Here is a 16,321-nt window from a genome sequence, read left to right as displayed (position 1 = left end):
CTGTAGAAAAACTTAGGTTGCAATTATACCAAGAAACTAATATTTCTAGTTGCTTTCACAGTCTTAGGCACTTTTAGATTGTTGTGTTTAAATACAACTAAAAGAATGAAAAAGTGATGTTAGAACAAAACTTACAATTTCAGTAACAAATTCTCCAAATGAGAAGAGAACAAAAGCACTTTTCATCAATAGCACTGATTTCTCTACATTCTATCACCTTTTGTTGCTAGTAATCAGAAATGAAAGATGTAAATAAAAGTGATTTTTTTTACTCCAATTACACAACAAACATAGAGGAACCAAACTAAACTGGACTGTCAATTACTGTTAGTCACTACACCAAACTCATTTACATTACAAACTATGTAAAATGTACTAAATTTATTTAACACTAGAATGCTATAATATGCACCTTTAAAAAAACATTCTATCTTTCTTACTTACACTTATAACCAAAGAAACCTTTGGGTTTCTTGCTCTCCAATGGGATAAATGTTCCTATGACGAAATCAGCAATAGCAAGTAGTAGAATCACCAAAAGAACAATCTGAGCCTGAAATTTTAAACATTAAAAATCAAAGTCAAATATATCATGTCTATACATTAATTCAGTTCCACTAGAATATAACTTCCATGAGGGAAAGCTTCTGTCTTGTTTCCCTGGTGCCTCACACAATGCCAAGCACAAAGCAGGTGCTTAATAAATTTTTGTTAAATGAACAATCTTTAAAGAACTATCCAAAATGAATAGCAAAAGTAGGATCAGGCCATATATTTCTGAAATGAATTAAAGATGTGCATGTCCTGCTAACAAATAACACAAACTTTAAAAAATATAGAAAAAAAAATCACAGTACTTATATTACCTTTACTAAATCCGTCTGACATACCCTATAATTCTTTTTTTTCCTACATACTCTGATTACCTCTTAAAATGACTGTTATCTCCAAATCCTCACTACGTTGCCAAATAGAAAATGACCTTATATGTGAACTTCTTTGAAAATGGCCACTTAGGAACCTTCAAAATCTGAAAATACTACTACTACACCTTAGAACATTCCTAAAACACAAAGTCTAAAAGTTTGTACATTCAACATTTACAGATGTTCCAATGATATCACTACTTACTTTTGCCTCCCACTCCATTCCAGCTACTGAGATACCTAAAAGGATCACCACTGTAATGGCTCCAATAATTCGGATATCATTGATTTCATCTATCATAAGTATGGAATGTTCCTACAAAAAGAAAATAATAGGATGAGCAGTATTAGTTAGTTCACATAAATTCTTCAATTCTATTTGAAAGTTTTAGAACTATCACAGTGCCTCACATGTAGAAGTTGAATAAATGCCTACTTAAGGAATGAATAGAGGGACCTAGGGAAAAGGAATGAATTACTGTTTACTATTAAGGTGTCATTCAAGCAGCTGAAGACATCAAAAATATGATCAAATTATTAACGCTGCTGTATTTTATACAGACTCAAATATAAAAAAGAATTGCTAACAAGCAAGGAAAAAAATCATAATATGATAAGTAGTACTAATAGGATTTTTTAAAGTTACAAAGCAGAAATATATTTTGCATTCATTGTGGTTAGTGAGCTCATCCTTTTAATGGTCTCTTATGTTGCATAAGGAAAAGAGATGAACACACTACCATGCAGCTGTCCAAATCACACCACTCCGTTCTAAGAGCAAAATTACTTGTGGCTAAATATCAATGACATCAAAAACATATACTAAATTAAACAATGAATGAATATGAATTCTTAATGATTACACTGCTTTCTTACTTTCTTTGGCCTACATAGCTAAGGTCAATGCCAATGCAAGAGTCAGTCCTTTCAGATGTCACACTTCCTAACATACCACGTACTACAGTAGATGAACAGTTACAACCTAACATGACAACTATAGGTGTCACTCAAGGTTCCTCTCATTTAATAATACTGAATCCTATTTCACTTGTACTGCTTTAACTACACACATACTAATTACTCTTTTCAAACAAGTTCTCTTCTCAACTCCAGAGCAATATTATCAACCACTTTCTGGACAGCTCTACTTAGATATACTACTTAGATATACCAAATTAGACATCCAAAACGAAAATGTTCTGCATTCTCTCTCACAGTAAATGGCATTACCATCCATCTAAATCTTCCTTTCTCTCTCTAATTTCCCATATCTCATTCATCAAGTCCACTTACTCAACTTTTTAAAAATCTCTCAAATACACCCACATCTCTCCAGCCTCACTGGTCACTGGTTTAATATTAGCCACCATCTCCTCTCAGGATAGCTACAACAACCTTTTAAATGGTCTCCATCTCCAGTTGTGATCCCTCAAATACATTCTCTATACTGTGGTCAGATATTTCTTTAGGCCCCAAATCTGATTATCATGGATCCCCAACTCCAGTCAAGGTAAGATCCAAATGTAACAGCAAATAAAACCCTTCCTGGAATGATCCTTTTTTCTCCCTCTCATCTTACATCTCTTGCTACTTGGTGCTCCAGCCATACTGAAATATTCCATTTTTCTTTTTTCTTTTTTAATATATCATACTCTACTCTTCTAGGTCTGTTTCCTTTTCTTCCCTATTCCCCTCATACCATACTTTACCCCTCCTATCTGCCTGCTAATGGCTAGACTCCCTTCCTTGGAAAACCCTGCCTTGACACTCCTCTGACACCCCACTCCTGGATGGTATACTAAGTGATCCCCCTCGTGTTGCCACGGCCCCCTACAGTTAGCCATTTCTGACACTCTATAACAATTTTTTTTGTCTATCTCTCATACTAAACGTCTTGAAAGGCGAGTTTCATGTTCCTTGCTGCTTTCCTAGCATCATATATGGTAAGTGGCACATAAATCCTCAATAAAGATTTGTTAAATTTGACTGGAAAAAGGTGAATTACCTTAAGCAACTCCACCACAGTTTCGGCAAATCCAACCACATACATAGCAACTGCAACAGCATTGGCAAAAGCGAAGATCAGGCCAATCGCACCACCAAATTCTGGCCCTAGACTTCTAGATATTAAATAATACGCTCCTCCTAAAGAAAAGGAAAAAAAAACACACCAAAAGTACTAATGTTAGAATTTTAAATGTCAATCCTTTTAATTATACAAGAGTTCACAAAGCACATGGCACCAGTGAACACAGCAGTTAAACTCATAGGCAAGTGGGTGAGCATATTTTTAGGAAGAAACACCCAGAAAGAATTCTTTACAACCCACTTCATTCATAACAGTTCTGAACATCCAAAGAATTCTCATGTTAAATATAAAATCATCCTGCTATTTAAATCTCCTTCTCTTCTAAAACTTAGATTAAAATGGGTAACAGCCTCTTCCTCATATTCAGAGACACCAAGATTATTTCCCAATGATTTCCTAAGTAATAGTTTTAATCTTAATGTAACATTTAGATTCACAATCGACATGATTCCAGTTACTTAAATTAGTGTGGTAATTTGCTGGTAATGTGAATACTAAGGCAAAAAAGAAAGTATCACAAGAAACTTAAAGGATAGCACATACTGGCACCCTTAACAGATATATTAATAGTTTGTATTCTAATAAATCCTGCCTAAATGGCAGAGTAGACAAAGACATTAAATAAGCTGTCATGAAGCAAGTATTTTTCTAACTTGAAAAACAAATAAGTATGATGATTTTGAGTCAGTCTAATGCTTAGTTGAAGTCACTAAGAGCTCTCCTAAAATTCTAATTTACTTTTGGCCTCTAGGTCATAATCAAAACTTAGTTTTAATAATAATGAAGTTACAGTAAGTTACATACATTTTCTAGACACTGATGAAGTATTTATTCTTAAGACCATATAATGAAATGCCATTAAACAGCTTAATATTTATTTCTACTGCTTTCCCAGTATAATGAAGACAAACGCAACAACAGATTCTACAACTTAATAAAGTACTAAATGTGCAAACTTTATTGTGGAAATATCTGTAATAGGTTTTGTAGTTAATTTTTATCAAGTTTCTCAAAATATTATATACTTTAAACCTATCCAACAAAACTTCCTTAGTAATTCACTTTACTAATTAATAATTTTTATCATCTTGAAAATTCTGAAGAAAAAAGAATTGCAACCTGACCACTTAGTATTAGTCTCATTTTTTTTTATGAGATGAAATGACTTAAAAATTTCCCCCAAATCTTTCTGAACACTAAAAATTCTAATGGACTTATATAATGACAATTTTAATTAATCACAAGGAAAATCCCTGGAATATAATTAATCACAGCCTACATTTAACAAACATGTTTTCAAAATTCATGTAAATTATTTCATTTAATCCCAATACCAATAATGAATTAATAAAAGTATTATCTATCCCGATTTTATAGATAAGAAAATTAAGTCACAATAAAAGGTTAATTGAAATCAGTCAACCATTCACGTTTCAGTAATTGACAATACAAACTTCAGAATGAGAAATATCACCAAGAGAGCCTATAAAAGCATGGAATTCATTTGTTATGTGTTTAAAGTTTTGATTTTATGAAATTTCAAATCTTTCTATTACTAAAAAAAATATATCTTCTTTTTAAATTTTATTTATTTAATTTAATTGTATTTTGGCTGCATTGGGCCTTTGTTGCCGTGCACAGGCTTTTCTCTAGCTGCCGCGAGCAGGGGCTACTCTTCGTTGTGGTACTGGTGCTTCTCATCACGGTGGCTTCTCTTGTTGCAGAGCATGGGCTCTAGGCGTGCGGGCTTCAGTAGTTGTGGCACGCGGGCTCAGTAGTTGTGGCTCGTGGACTCTAGAGCGCAGGCTTAGTAGTTGTGGTGCACGGGCTTAGCTGCTCTGCGGCATGTGGGATCTTCCCGGAACAGGGCTCAAACCCGTGTCCCCTGCATTGGCAGGCGGATTCTTAACCACTGCACTACCAGGGAAGCCCCGAAAAAATATCTATCGCAAGGGGCGTTTAACATGGGTAAAGATAATGGGAAGGGAAATATGAATATTCTTTATATGAGTAAAGATAATGGGAAGGGAAATGAATATAAGTAACAAATTCTGACATTTCTGGACTATTTAAAAATCTTCTTCCAACTGGGATACCTAAACTTAAAACCTAGGACCCAGGGGGCCTCCCTGGTGGCGCAGTGGTTGAGAGTCCGCCTGCCGATGCAGGGGATACGGGTTCGTGCCCCGGTCCGGGAGGATCCCATATGCCGCGGAGCGGCTGGGCCCGTGAGCCATGGCCGCTGAGCCTGCGCGTCCGGAGCCTGTGCTCCGCAAGGGGAGAGGCCACAACAGTGAGAGGCCCGCGTACCAAAAAAAAAAAAAAAAAAAAAAAAAAACCTAGGACCCAGTTTCATTACTTTTTAAAAGATTTTAATTTTTTTTAAGAATAAAAAGTTACACATGAAGAATATAAAAGCATCTGCTTATCGTCCTATACTTTAAATTCCTGATGAAAAGCAAAAGTACTCTGCCCTATTTCTTCTCACTTCCATTCCTGCATCCTAGAGGTAACCAGTTTTAAGAGCAGCTTTCTCCCCCTTTTTTTCCTTAGCAACAAAATAGATAGTATAAAAGATCTACTACTCTGAAAGACTGGTCTATTTACTAATCAGCATAGAGTGGTATCTTAAATTAAAATTTTTATTAAATTTAAATTTTATTAAATTTTTAACTTAATTCTAGCAAGTACAATTGACTCTTGCACAACACAGGTTTGCACTGTGCAGGTCCACTTATACGTGGATGTTTTTCAAATATATTGAAAATCTTTTTGGAGATATGCGACAATTTGAAAAATCTCATAGATGAATCACACAGCATAGAAATATTGAAAAGATTAAGACAAGGTTACGTATGTCGTGAATGCATAAAATATATGTGGATACCAGTCTATCCTTATATAGGTATGAGTTGAGTGATATTTAATATAAAAGTAATGTGTTAATTTTCTTAGTGTTTTATGTAACTTTGCTCTCAGAGAATTAATTACCGTTCAGTATGTGCCATATTTCCCCCCACCCCTCCTAATTAGAGAAACTGACTATAATCACAGATAAGTGTTTTTTTTAATGTTACAATGTTTATAATACTGTATTATGAATATGACTGTACTTGCTATATGCCATAAAAATTGTACAATGATTCACTCAGTGTATAAGCTAGGCTATCCTGACACAATCGTATCATTATACTGGGTTACAATACAGCAATCATATTGCTGCCTCTTTGTTATCATTGTATGAGTTGTTATACCTGTAAATAAATACAAATTTCTTTTTCCACATTAGCCTCTCTTTTTTTAATGTTTTTTTAATTTCTCATATTTTAAAAAAATTTTTTGTGGGAGGATAGCTGATTTACAATCTTGTGTTAGTTTCAGGTGTACAGCAAAGTGAATCTTTTCATATTTATCTCTAGTGTTAGTAATATGTGTAACATACACTACACAGTGTTTTGTATTGTAAAAGACAATATTGATGTAGGTAGTGACAGATGATACATCTTACAAACAGATGATGTAAAACTTATGGGATCAGTACAGTACTGTATATGTACCTTTTCCTCCCTAGGATTTACTCAATAACATTTTATTTTCTCAATAACATTTTATTTTCTCTAGCTTACTTTATTGTAAGAATACAGTATATAATACGTATATGCAAAATATGTGTTAATTGACAGTTTATGTTATCTGCAAGACTTCTGGTCAACAGTCTATTAGTTAAGTTTTGGGAGACTTCAAAGTTATACATGGATTTTCAACTGTACAGGCGTCATCAGCACCTCTAACCTATGTGTTGTTCAAGGGACAACTGTACTATTACCATTCCCATTTACATATATGAAAATTAAAGCTTAGAGAAGTTAAATAACTTGACCAAGGTCATGCAAATAGTAAGGGAAGAAGTAGGCTTAAACTCAGGTCTCTCTGACTTGTGTGCTTACTCGGTACAGTAGGTATAATTAAATTATTAGCCTTTTTATTATCATTGAATAAGCTGAAGAGTATGAAAAAAATTATGATGAATTAAGAGGCAACAATAGAAAAAATAACTATTTTATTTACAAAAAATCTACTGCTCAAGCAAACATGGGAGGAAAAAATATTCTCATGGACTCTCATAATTTGGCCATAAAATGCCCTGTCTCCTGAGTGTAGAAGACATCAATGAGTCAGGTACGAGAGATACTTAAGTAATGACAATACTATATACACTGGGTTCACATGCCCCTGAAGCTCTCACTAGATTTCAAATAAACAACCAAACACTGACTAGGTTAATCAAGAGCCATATGATTACTGGCCATAAAATAAGTCACTATAAATTTCAAAGAATTGAAATGAGACAGTATTACTGACCACAACAGTGTTAAATTAAATGTATAGACTTCCCCTAAATATTTCTAAATTATGCAACACACTTTTAAGTAACCCACTAGTAAAAGAATAACCACAGGGAAATTAAAAAGCATTTTGAATTGAATGATAATGAAAAGAAAACATATCAAAATTAGTGGGATATATCTAAAATAGGAATTACAGGGAAATTTATAGTTTTAAATTCTTATATTAAAAAAATGATACTTCAATTAGAAATAAATAAATAAGGTGAAATCAATGATCTAAGCTTCTACGTTAAGAAAGCAGAAAAAAGTAAGTAAACCTAAAGTATAAAAAAATAATAAAGAGTTAAAACCACTGATGCAGAAAACAATAAAGAAAAATCAATAAGGCCAAAATAGGCAAACTCCTTGAAACACCTGCCAAAACTATAACAAGAACAGTAAACTGAAATAATCCTATAGCTATCAAAGAAATTAAATTTGTAATAAACACACACACACACACACACACACACACACACACACAACCATAGGTACAGGTAGCTCCACTGTTGAGGAAGAAATAAGATCAATTTTACAAAAACTGTTTCAGAAAACTGAGGATGAAGGAATACTAGCCAACACCCCTTATGAGTTGAGTGTAATCCTAACACCAAAACCTGACAAAGTTTATTAAAAAAAAAAGAAAATTTTAGACAAATATTCCTCATGATCATAGATTCAAAAATCTTTAGCAAAATGTTAGCAAGTAAAAAGTAGCAGAAAGCATAATATCTTTGACCAAATATATCTTTGATCTTTGTGGGGTTTATGCCACAAATGCTAGGTTATTAAGATTCAAAATATCATATAATTTGTGATAATAACAGAATAAGAGAAGAAACCCATATAACCATTTCAACAGATGTAGAAAAATCATGACAAAATTCAACATCCATTCATAATAAACATTGTCAGCAATTTAGAAATAGAACTGTCTCAATCTGACAAATGACATCTTCCAAAGCTCCACAGTTAACATCTTAATAGTGATATATTGAACTCAATCCCTCTAAAACTGGGAACAGGCAAGGATGTTTATTCTCACCACTTCTATTCACCATGGTATTGGAGGTCCTACCTAATTGAACAGTGTGAAAAAAGAGAGGGAGAGAGGAAAATACTAAAGATTGGAAAGAAAGAGTATAAACCATCTCTATTCACAGATGACATGACTGTTTATGTTTAGCAAAGTCACAGAATAGAGAACCAAGATATGCAAGTCTATTGCATTTCTATACAATCATAAAAAAAATTGGAAAATGAAATTTACAAATACCACTTACCAGATGAAAAACATGACTGATGGGTAAATTTAACAAATTTAACAAACAAAACATGCAAGACCTGTATACTGAAAATATACAACACTACTGAGAGAACCTAAGACCTAGATAAATGGAGAGATATAGCATGTTTAGAGATTGGAAGATTCAATATTGTTAACATGACCATTCTTCCCAAAAAGATTTTTTAAGAGTGAAATTCCAAAGCCCCAGCAAGGTTTTTTGTTTTTGTAGAAATTGAGATTGCTAATTCAAAAATTTATATGGAAATTCAAAGAACCTAGAAGAGCCAAAACAATTTTGAAAAAGAGTTGAAAGACTTAGGACTTATAAAGCTAAGCAATCAAAACAGGGTAGTCTTAGGGCCTCCCTGGTGGCGCAGTGGTTGAGAGTCCGCCTGCCGATGCAGGGGATACGGGTTCGTGCCCCGGTCTGGGAGGATCCCATATGCCGCGGAGCGGCTGGGCCCGTGAGCCATGGCCTCTGGGCCTGCGCGTCCGGAGCCTGTGCTCCGCAACGGGAGAGGCCACAACAGTGAGAGGCCCGCATACCGCAAAAAGAAAAAAAAAAAAAAAAAAAAAAAAAAAACAACAGGGTAGTCTTAGAATAACTGGCATAAGAGAATAAACAAACAAATCAGTGGAACAGGATACAATACAGACAATACACAGAAAACTGATTGTTCAACAACAGTACCAAAACTAATTCAACATGGAATAGATAGTTGGTTGACAAATGATGCTGGAAGAAGTGGCTATCTATATGGGGGGGATAAAAGTAGGGGAGAGAAGAACAATCTCTGTCTCACATAATGTGAGGCAATTCATAGTTAAAAATCTAAAAACAAACTATAAAGATTCTAAGGGAAAACATAGGGAAATATCATCATGACCTTGGGATAAGCAAAGATTTCAAGACAGAACAATAAAAGCACTAGTCAATAAATAATATAAATAGATAGACAGATAAATAAATCTGAGAATCTGGGCTTCCTCAAAATGGTAAATGTTTCCTCTTCAAAAGACATGATTTAGAAAACGATAAAAAAAGATGATGCAAGTCACACACCAGGAAAAATATACACGTTAGACATAAGACTTGTATCCAGAATATATTTTTTAAAACTCCTCCAAATCAGAAACAAAAAGATAACCCACTTTAAAAACTGGCCAAAGATATGAATATATTACAAGATAAGATATACAAGTGGTCACAAGAACATGAAAAGATGCTTATCATCATCATCATTAATCATCAGGGGAATGCAGTGGTGGTAAGACACTATTAAACCTCCGTAAACACAGCTATAATTAGAAAGCTGTAACAAGTGTTGGCAAGAATGTGGAAAAACTGGTAGTCTCATATATTGCTGATGGGAGTATAAAATGGTACAACCACTGTGGAAAATCACTTGGCAGTTTCTTATAAATGAAAAGTATACCTACCCCATGAATCAAGAAGTCATTCCTAGGTACTGTCCCAAAATGAACAAGAACATACAAAACCACAAAGACTTGTACAAGAATGTTCATGTCAGCTTATTCATAATAACCTCATACTAAAAAATAGCCCAAATGTCCATCAATAGGCACTAAATAAACACATTTTTTTACTATTACAAATTTTATAGTGATAAAATGGAATACTACACAGTAACAAAAATGAACAAACTACTAAAATGGATGTATTCCAAAAACATTATGTTAGGTGAAAGAGATGAGACATAAAAAGAGTACCTTCTATATAATCCAGCCTGGGCTACCAGTGAGGAACTGATTGTCAAGAAACTTTCCAGTGTGATGGAAATATTCCGTATTTTGATTGAGCTAGATGTTACGCAGGTTTACATGCTTATGAAAACTCACAGAACTGTAAACTTAAAACCTGTGCATTTCACTACATGTGAATTTTACTTCAATAATGCTTATTTAATAAGCTATAAATCAACTGTCAACAACTAACATTTTTTAAATTGCACCATAGTCAAAATGAGATAGCAGGAAGTAATCATATACGTTAGACTTCAAAAGGAGATTTGTGGAAAGGGGCATTATCAGATACAGCTTTCACGAATACTCACAACAACTGACTTCAACTCAAACTACATAGAACCTTTAAAGTAATATGCACAAAGATAAAAAACCCAAACAACTATACGCAGGAAGGTAGGAGCAGTATTTACTAAAGTTTGACCAGGCACTCTGGATGTTTGTCTAATAACTATGCCACAAAACAGACATTTCTTAAACCACATGTGGCTCTTAAAAGTTCTCATCACGAAGAAAAAAAAAAGTTTCCCTTTGGTATCTATAACAGATGATGGATGTTCACTAAACAATGTGGTAATTATTAAAACATATAAGTCAAGTCATTTTATGCCCTATAAACTTGTACAGTGCTGTATGTCAATTATATCTCAATAAAAATAAAAATAAATCACACATGGCTCAATTAGCACCATATGGCTCTGTGTGCTAAGGTGGACTAAATGTTTCATATTAATGTGAAAAATATTTGAATTTTTAGAAACACTAACAAACCTGTTCAACTCCAAGTTAATTTCTTTTGGACTATTTCATCTTCATTTATTGTAACTAATGCTCACTCTTAGACAAAAGTTGGACAACAAATCTTACTGTCCATTGTGATGCTGAAAAATCACAGCAAGCATGTGGTCTAGGACATCCTCAGTGACTCAAGGTTGTGGGTAACAATCTCTGAACAAAACCAAACTTTGACACACATTTTCTATCAAAATGAATTTCTTTCAAAGAGTAGCTTGAAGGTCATTCAATTTAAAATACAAACTACAACTACGAGGTAGAAAAATGAACACATTTAAAATTTAATAAAGTCTGAAAGGTAATAAGCTCCAGTTTTAAACAGTTAGTTTTGCAAAGTGACAATGTGGTGGTTAATTTTGTGTCAATCTGGCTGGGCCCTGGAGCCCAGATATGTGGTCAAACATTATTCTAGATGTTTCTGTGAGGGTGTTGGGCTGAGATTTACATATAAATTGATGGACTATGAGTAAAGCAGATTGCCCTCCATAATTTGTGTGAGCCTCATTCAGTCAACTGAAGGCCTAAATAGAACAAGGACAGACACCCCCTCTCCAACAAAAGAGAATTCTATAGTAGATAGCCTTCACATGTGAACTCAGGCCCTTCCTGGATATTCAGCCTGATGGCCTTCAGATTAAACTGCAGCATCAGCTCATTCCTGAGTCCTCAGACTGCTGGTTCACTCTGAATATTTTGGACTTCCCAGCCTCTGCAATCACCTGACTCAACTCCTTCCAATAATTCTTTCTACCTATGTACACTTCCTATTGGTTCTGTTTCTCTGGAGAACCCAGACTAATACATACATGATACAAGGTAAAATGCAAATCATATACCAACAAAGGTCTTGTATACAAAATATATAAAGAACTCAAAACTCAATAGTAAGAAACCACAATAAAATAAACTCAATAAATACCCTCCAAAACACTGGGCAAAAGATTTGAGTATAGAAAGAAAACTATTCAGCAATTACTCTTCAGAGTTCACCTGGTGTCATTAGCAAATACTCCAGAATCCTTTATTTGTCAGAGCAGTAAGCTACCTACTTCTGTACACTCACTTAACAGTTTATTCAAAGACACCTTGTATAAAATTCTGAGGAACAACTTTAGGAATGCTATGGGGTGACGATGGATCCAAATGGATTCACAATCCATTTTAGTTATTGTTCTAGGAAATATATCCTAATACCCTGGTTAACAAATACACAACAAGGAATCTGCCTGTTAACATTCAGTAAATTTCCTCTATTCCGTTGCCATTATGAAGCCAAACAGGAAAAGGCGAAGTGACAAACATGTAATCTTCAGACCATAATTCGGTACTATGTTATCATTGTGACTGATCACTTGAATATGTTAAACTTTAAAATCAAAGACATGTAGCTCTAATTCTGCAGCAGACAATTCGGGAACCAGGTTAAAGTATTTTTAATCATTAAAGACTGGCAAAATTGAAAGGCCACCAAATGAGGCAAAGAGAAAACCCAAGCCAAATTATTTACAATTACTTGCCAGATTCACGTTTGAGTTACTTGTGGTGCATAAGTAGTGCTTTACTGAACTGAAAACACAATGTTAATGTTTAAGTCTAATAACTCATAATACAACAGTCATAGAACTGCTTTTATTCTTTTTTTTTTTTGGCCACGCAGCATGCGGGATCTTAGTTCCCCAACCAGGAATCGAACCAGTGGAAGTAAGGAGTCCTAACCAGTGGACCGCCAGGGAAGTCCCAACTGTTATAGAACTGCTTTTTACAGCTTCTTCAAACATTTCACTGATCTGAAAAACTACAATTTGAAATAATTTAGCAATAAAAGGAAAGAGCTGAAATCTAATTTACAACTCCTTGGTTGGTAATGATAGGAACTGATAAAGTTATACAATGGGCTAAACAAAAAGATCTGACAATCAATGATAATCTGATTTTTTACCAATACAGAGACTTTCTGTCACTTACAAGATGTGAAAAATGTTAGTTTTTCCTCACTTCCAGTGGTTTGGCTTTACCTATATACAAAAGTGAGGAGGTCAATTATTTCAGAGAAAAGAAAAAGACACCAGTATGTGAAGGTAATTCTGACATATTGCAGACATTTTTAAAAGGTTTACCAGTAGAATTTGCCTAAAATTTAATTTTGTTTAAAAAAAAGGCTGTTTCATTTTTGCATAATGCAACATCAATGTTGTATGACATCAGACAATGTATTTCAAAGACCATGGTACCATGCCTAGCAGTTAGATCTCAAAAAATAACTGTCACTATTATCTGAACCTAAGCTCCAAGAAAATAGGGTCTTGTCTGGCTTGCATTGTTACAAACCCAGTGCCTGACACCAAGTGCTCAACAATTATCTGTTGATTGACTGAAATACAAGGAATATAAAAATTTGATCTTAGTCACGCAGATTTCTATTGACTTTAGATTCTCAGAACTGCCCATCACAAATTTGATGTAGCCCGGGCTTTTATGTGAAAGTGTACTGACCTCTGTTTTTAATACTCCAAACCATAAAGTGGTTGAAGAACTGTTCCCTTCTATTGCTCAGTTCACATAATACACTATAATCCACAAGCAGAATTTACATTTCCATCTTATAAAAGGTTGCCTGTGGTTGTCCTCTATTTCACAGATGAGTTGATATTCAGAGGTTAATTATCTGAGAACAGAAGAGACTCTGGTCTGTGAAATCTAGGAAATGCAGACCTGAGTGACAGTGGCTACTGGCCAGCGCCATCTAAGTTGCAGAATCTGTTGCAAGGTTCTGCAGTCCAAGGAAATTCTGTAAAATCCAAGATCTCAAGGACATTGGGAGGATTTGCAGAAAAGGAAAGAGCTCTGGGCTCCAAGGTGCAATAATCTGTAGAGCCTGAATGTGTTTGCTAGGGCAGGGAGTATGCCAGTGACTCCATCATCTAGTTGCTGGTGCTAGTTTTATTCTGTAGAGGCAGAGGACCTAGGGGATGGTTCTCTAACCTGCCACCAGTAGCTTTAAATAGCAACCCCCCATATTACTATAGTCTAATCAAGACTGAAACTCAGAATCTTGTATTTTCTAAGTTTTGACTTTTCCCCCAGAAACCCTGAATATTTCCATATTATTTTTATCCTAGACTTCATAATTGGACACTATTACATTTGTTCACAAGTTGACAGTTAATTTATATTTTTTTAAAAACTACACTTTTCTAGATTGGTACTTGTTTAATCTCTAAAATGTACTGTTAAAGCCAACGTTAAAGCTATTTAGTAACATTAAATAGCTGTGGCATAAATCACGCAAACACTAGGAAAAGTACACATTTCACACACTTACATGGAGTTGGAAGTAAATATACCTCACAAAACAAGAATAAAATGTTATTCAGTGTTAATATAAAAATACATGTCAATTCAGTTAAGAGTCAAGATAAATAAAACAAATTAAAATGTCAAGCACTACCTCAAAATAGTTCTTTATATTAATAACTACGCACTCAAGTTTAAAAAAGGGCTCTTCAGACAGAAATTAGTAAAGAGAGCAGCCACAACCTCTCAGCAATATTTTGAGTAAAATACTTCCTTGTTAATGCCCTTAATAGTCAACTTTCAGTCCACAGAAAATTAAGATGGGTCTCCAGACATCTCTGTTCCCGTAGTATCCCTCCATTTCTCCTATCTAAGTCTTTGCACCCTGACCCTCCAGATAGCTCTAGCTCTACTGCTCTCCTCTTACGCAGGCCTTTCAAGGAAGGAAGACAAATTAAGTCCTCAGTGGTTGGGCTAGAGGGCATCCAATGCAGGCACCCTTGGTCCCATATTACTAAAAGATAAAAAGCTTATTGTGAAGAACAGGAAATAAAATGCACCTATACATTAAGTCTCTTAAAGTTTGTCTTAAACTGTAATTCCCTCTCTCTGTTTTTTGCTCCTTGGAAAATTTTACTGAACAAGGATTCCTTGTTCCAGAGAGATTCCTAGTCTGGCATTTGCTGTCATCATCCTATAGTGTTATTTAGTAAGTTCCTCTCTCCCCTGAATACTCTATGCTTCCTGAAGCTATAGGCATGATGTGATTCATATTCGATATTTCACAGGTAGTCTTATTAAGTAAAGCATTTACAAAGTTGGAATATTCCCTTTTCTTCTTCACTTATTTTGTAGAATAATTACCCAAAGGATAAATCTCTTATCAATTTTTTGCTTACAATGAGTTCAGGTAAGGAGTTTTCACTCAGAAAACTTGATTCACACTAGATTCTTTATCAATTTTCAAAATAAGTTTTAGTTCTCTAGCATTCTTCAAAGGTGAAAATGAGATTTTTGTGTGTGAGTGATGTCTGTGAACCTAGGGATTTTATGTTTTCATTTAAATCAGTTACTATTAGTAGTAGTATTGTTGTTCTATCCAAATTTAAGTCAGTGTTAGTTTCTTCAAGTTGGCTCCTTGGTCCTTTTGACGTGAAACAAGTAGGCTTTGTTACCTTCTTTACTTTTTGATGTGAAAAGATGTCTAGACTTCTCTAGTACATTTCCTATCCAGATCTGGAATCAATGCTTTCTCCAAGGTTCCCTGGTTCCTTTGAATGGAAATACACAATGTGGGCACTAAGGGTGTTCACTGATACTGGGTTGGTCATTTGTTACAGGTGATTTTTGTGGACAGAGCTAAGAAATATATACTTTTGGGATAAAATGTGTGAGTCATACTGATACTTTCAATTTAGAACCATGAATACAGAATACAATGTAATCTCACCAGTTTTATACCTATATCTACTTTCTCCCTTGTGGAAATACTGTTTTTCCAAGAAACCAAAATAAATCCTGTTAGGGATCTCCAAGTCTACAAAGCAGATGGAGAACAGACACAGGGGTTTACATTTATTGCAAGAATCTCCAGGAACTTTCACTGCAGATGATGCAGCTCATTTATTATTCTATAAAGGATCAGCCAGCTTTCTAACATCACTAACTGATCTAAGTGAAAAATGAATGCCTTTTAGCAAAGCTTCAAAGCATTTGGTCACTTCTTTAAATTAATGGCTTTCTCTTTTTCTATAGGTTTCATTATTTCAGCAAATGT

At 34.5% G+C, this 16,321-nt stretch overlaps 1 protein-coding gene across 1 annotated transcript in view; it reads right to left on the bottom strand.

The window, feature by feature from the left end:
* Positions 1 to 16,321, bottom strand: part of SLC12A2 (solute carrier family 12 member 2) — a 110,688-nt gene that overhangs the window by 63,105 nt on the left and 31,262 nt on the right. Inside the window, exons 5-7 of the mRNA XM_081230459.1 lie at positions 2,932 to 3,071; positions 1,132 to 1,242; positions 445 to 553 (exon numbers count right to left, since the gene is read on the bottom strand). Of these exons, the coding sequence (XP_081086585.1) occupies positions 445 to 553; positions 1,132 to 1,242; positions 2,932 to 3,071 (360 nt within the window). The remainder of the gene's footprint in view (positions 1 to 444; positions 554 to 1,131; positions 1,243 to 2,931; positions 3,072 to 16,321) is intronic.

The sequence above is a fragment of the Mesoplodon bidens genome (genome assembly GCF_964165515.1).
Source record: "Mesoplodon bidens genome assembly, chromosome: 4".
Taxonomy (NCBI): Eukaryota; Metazoa; Chordata; class Mammalia; order Artiodactyla; family Ziphiidae; genus Mesoplodon; species Mesoplodon bidens.
Note: the sequence above shows the minus strand (reverse complement) of the source record. Positions and strands in the feature narration are given on the sequence as shown.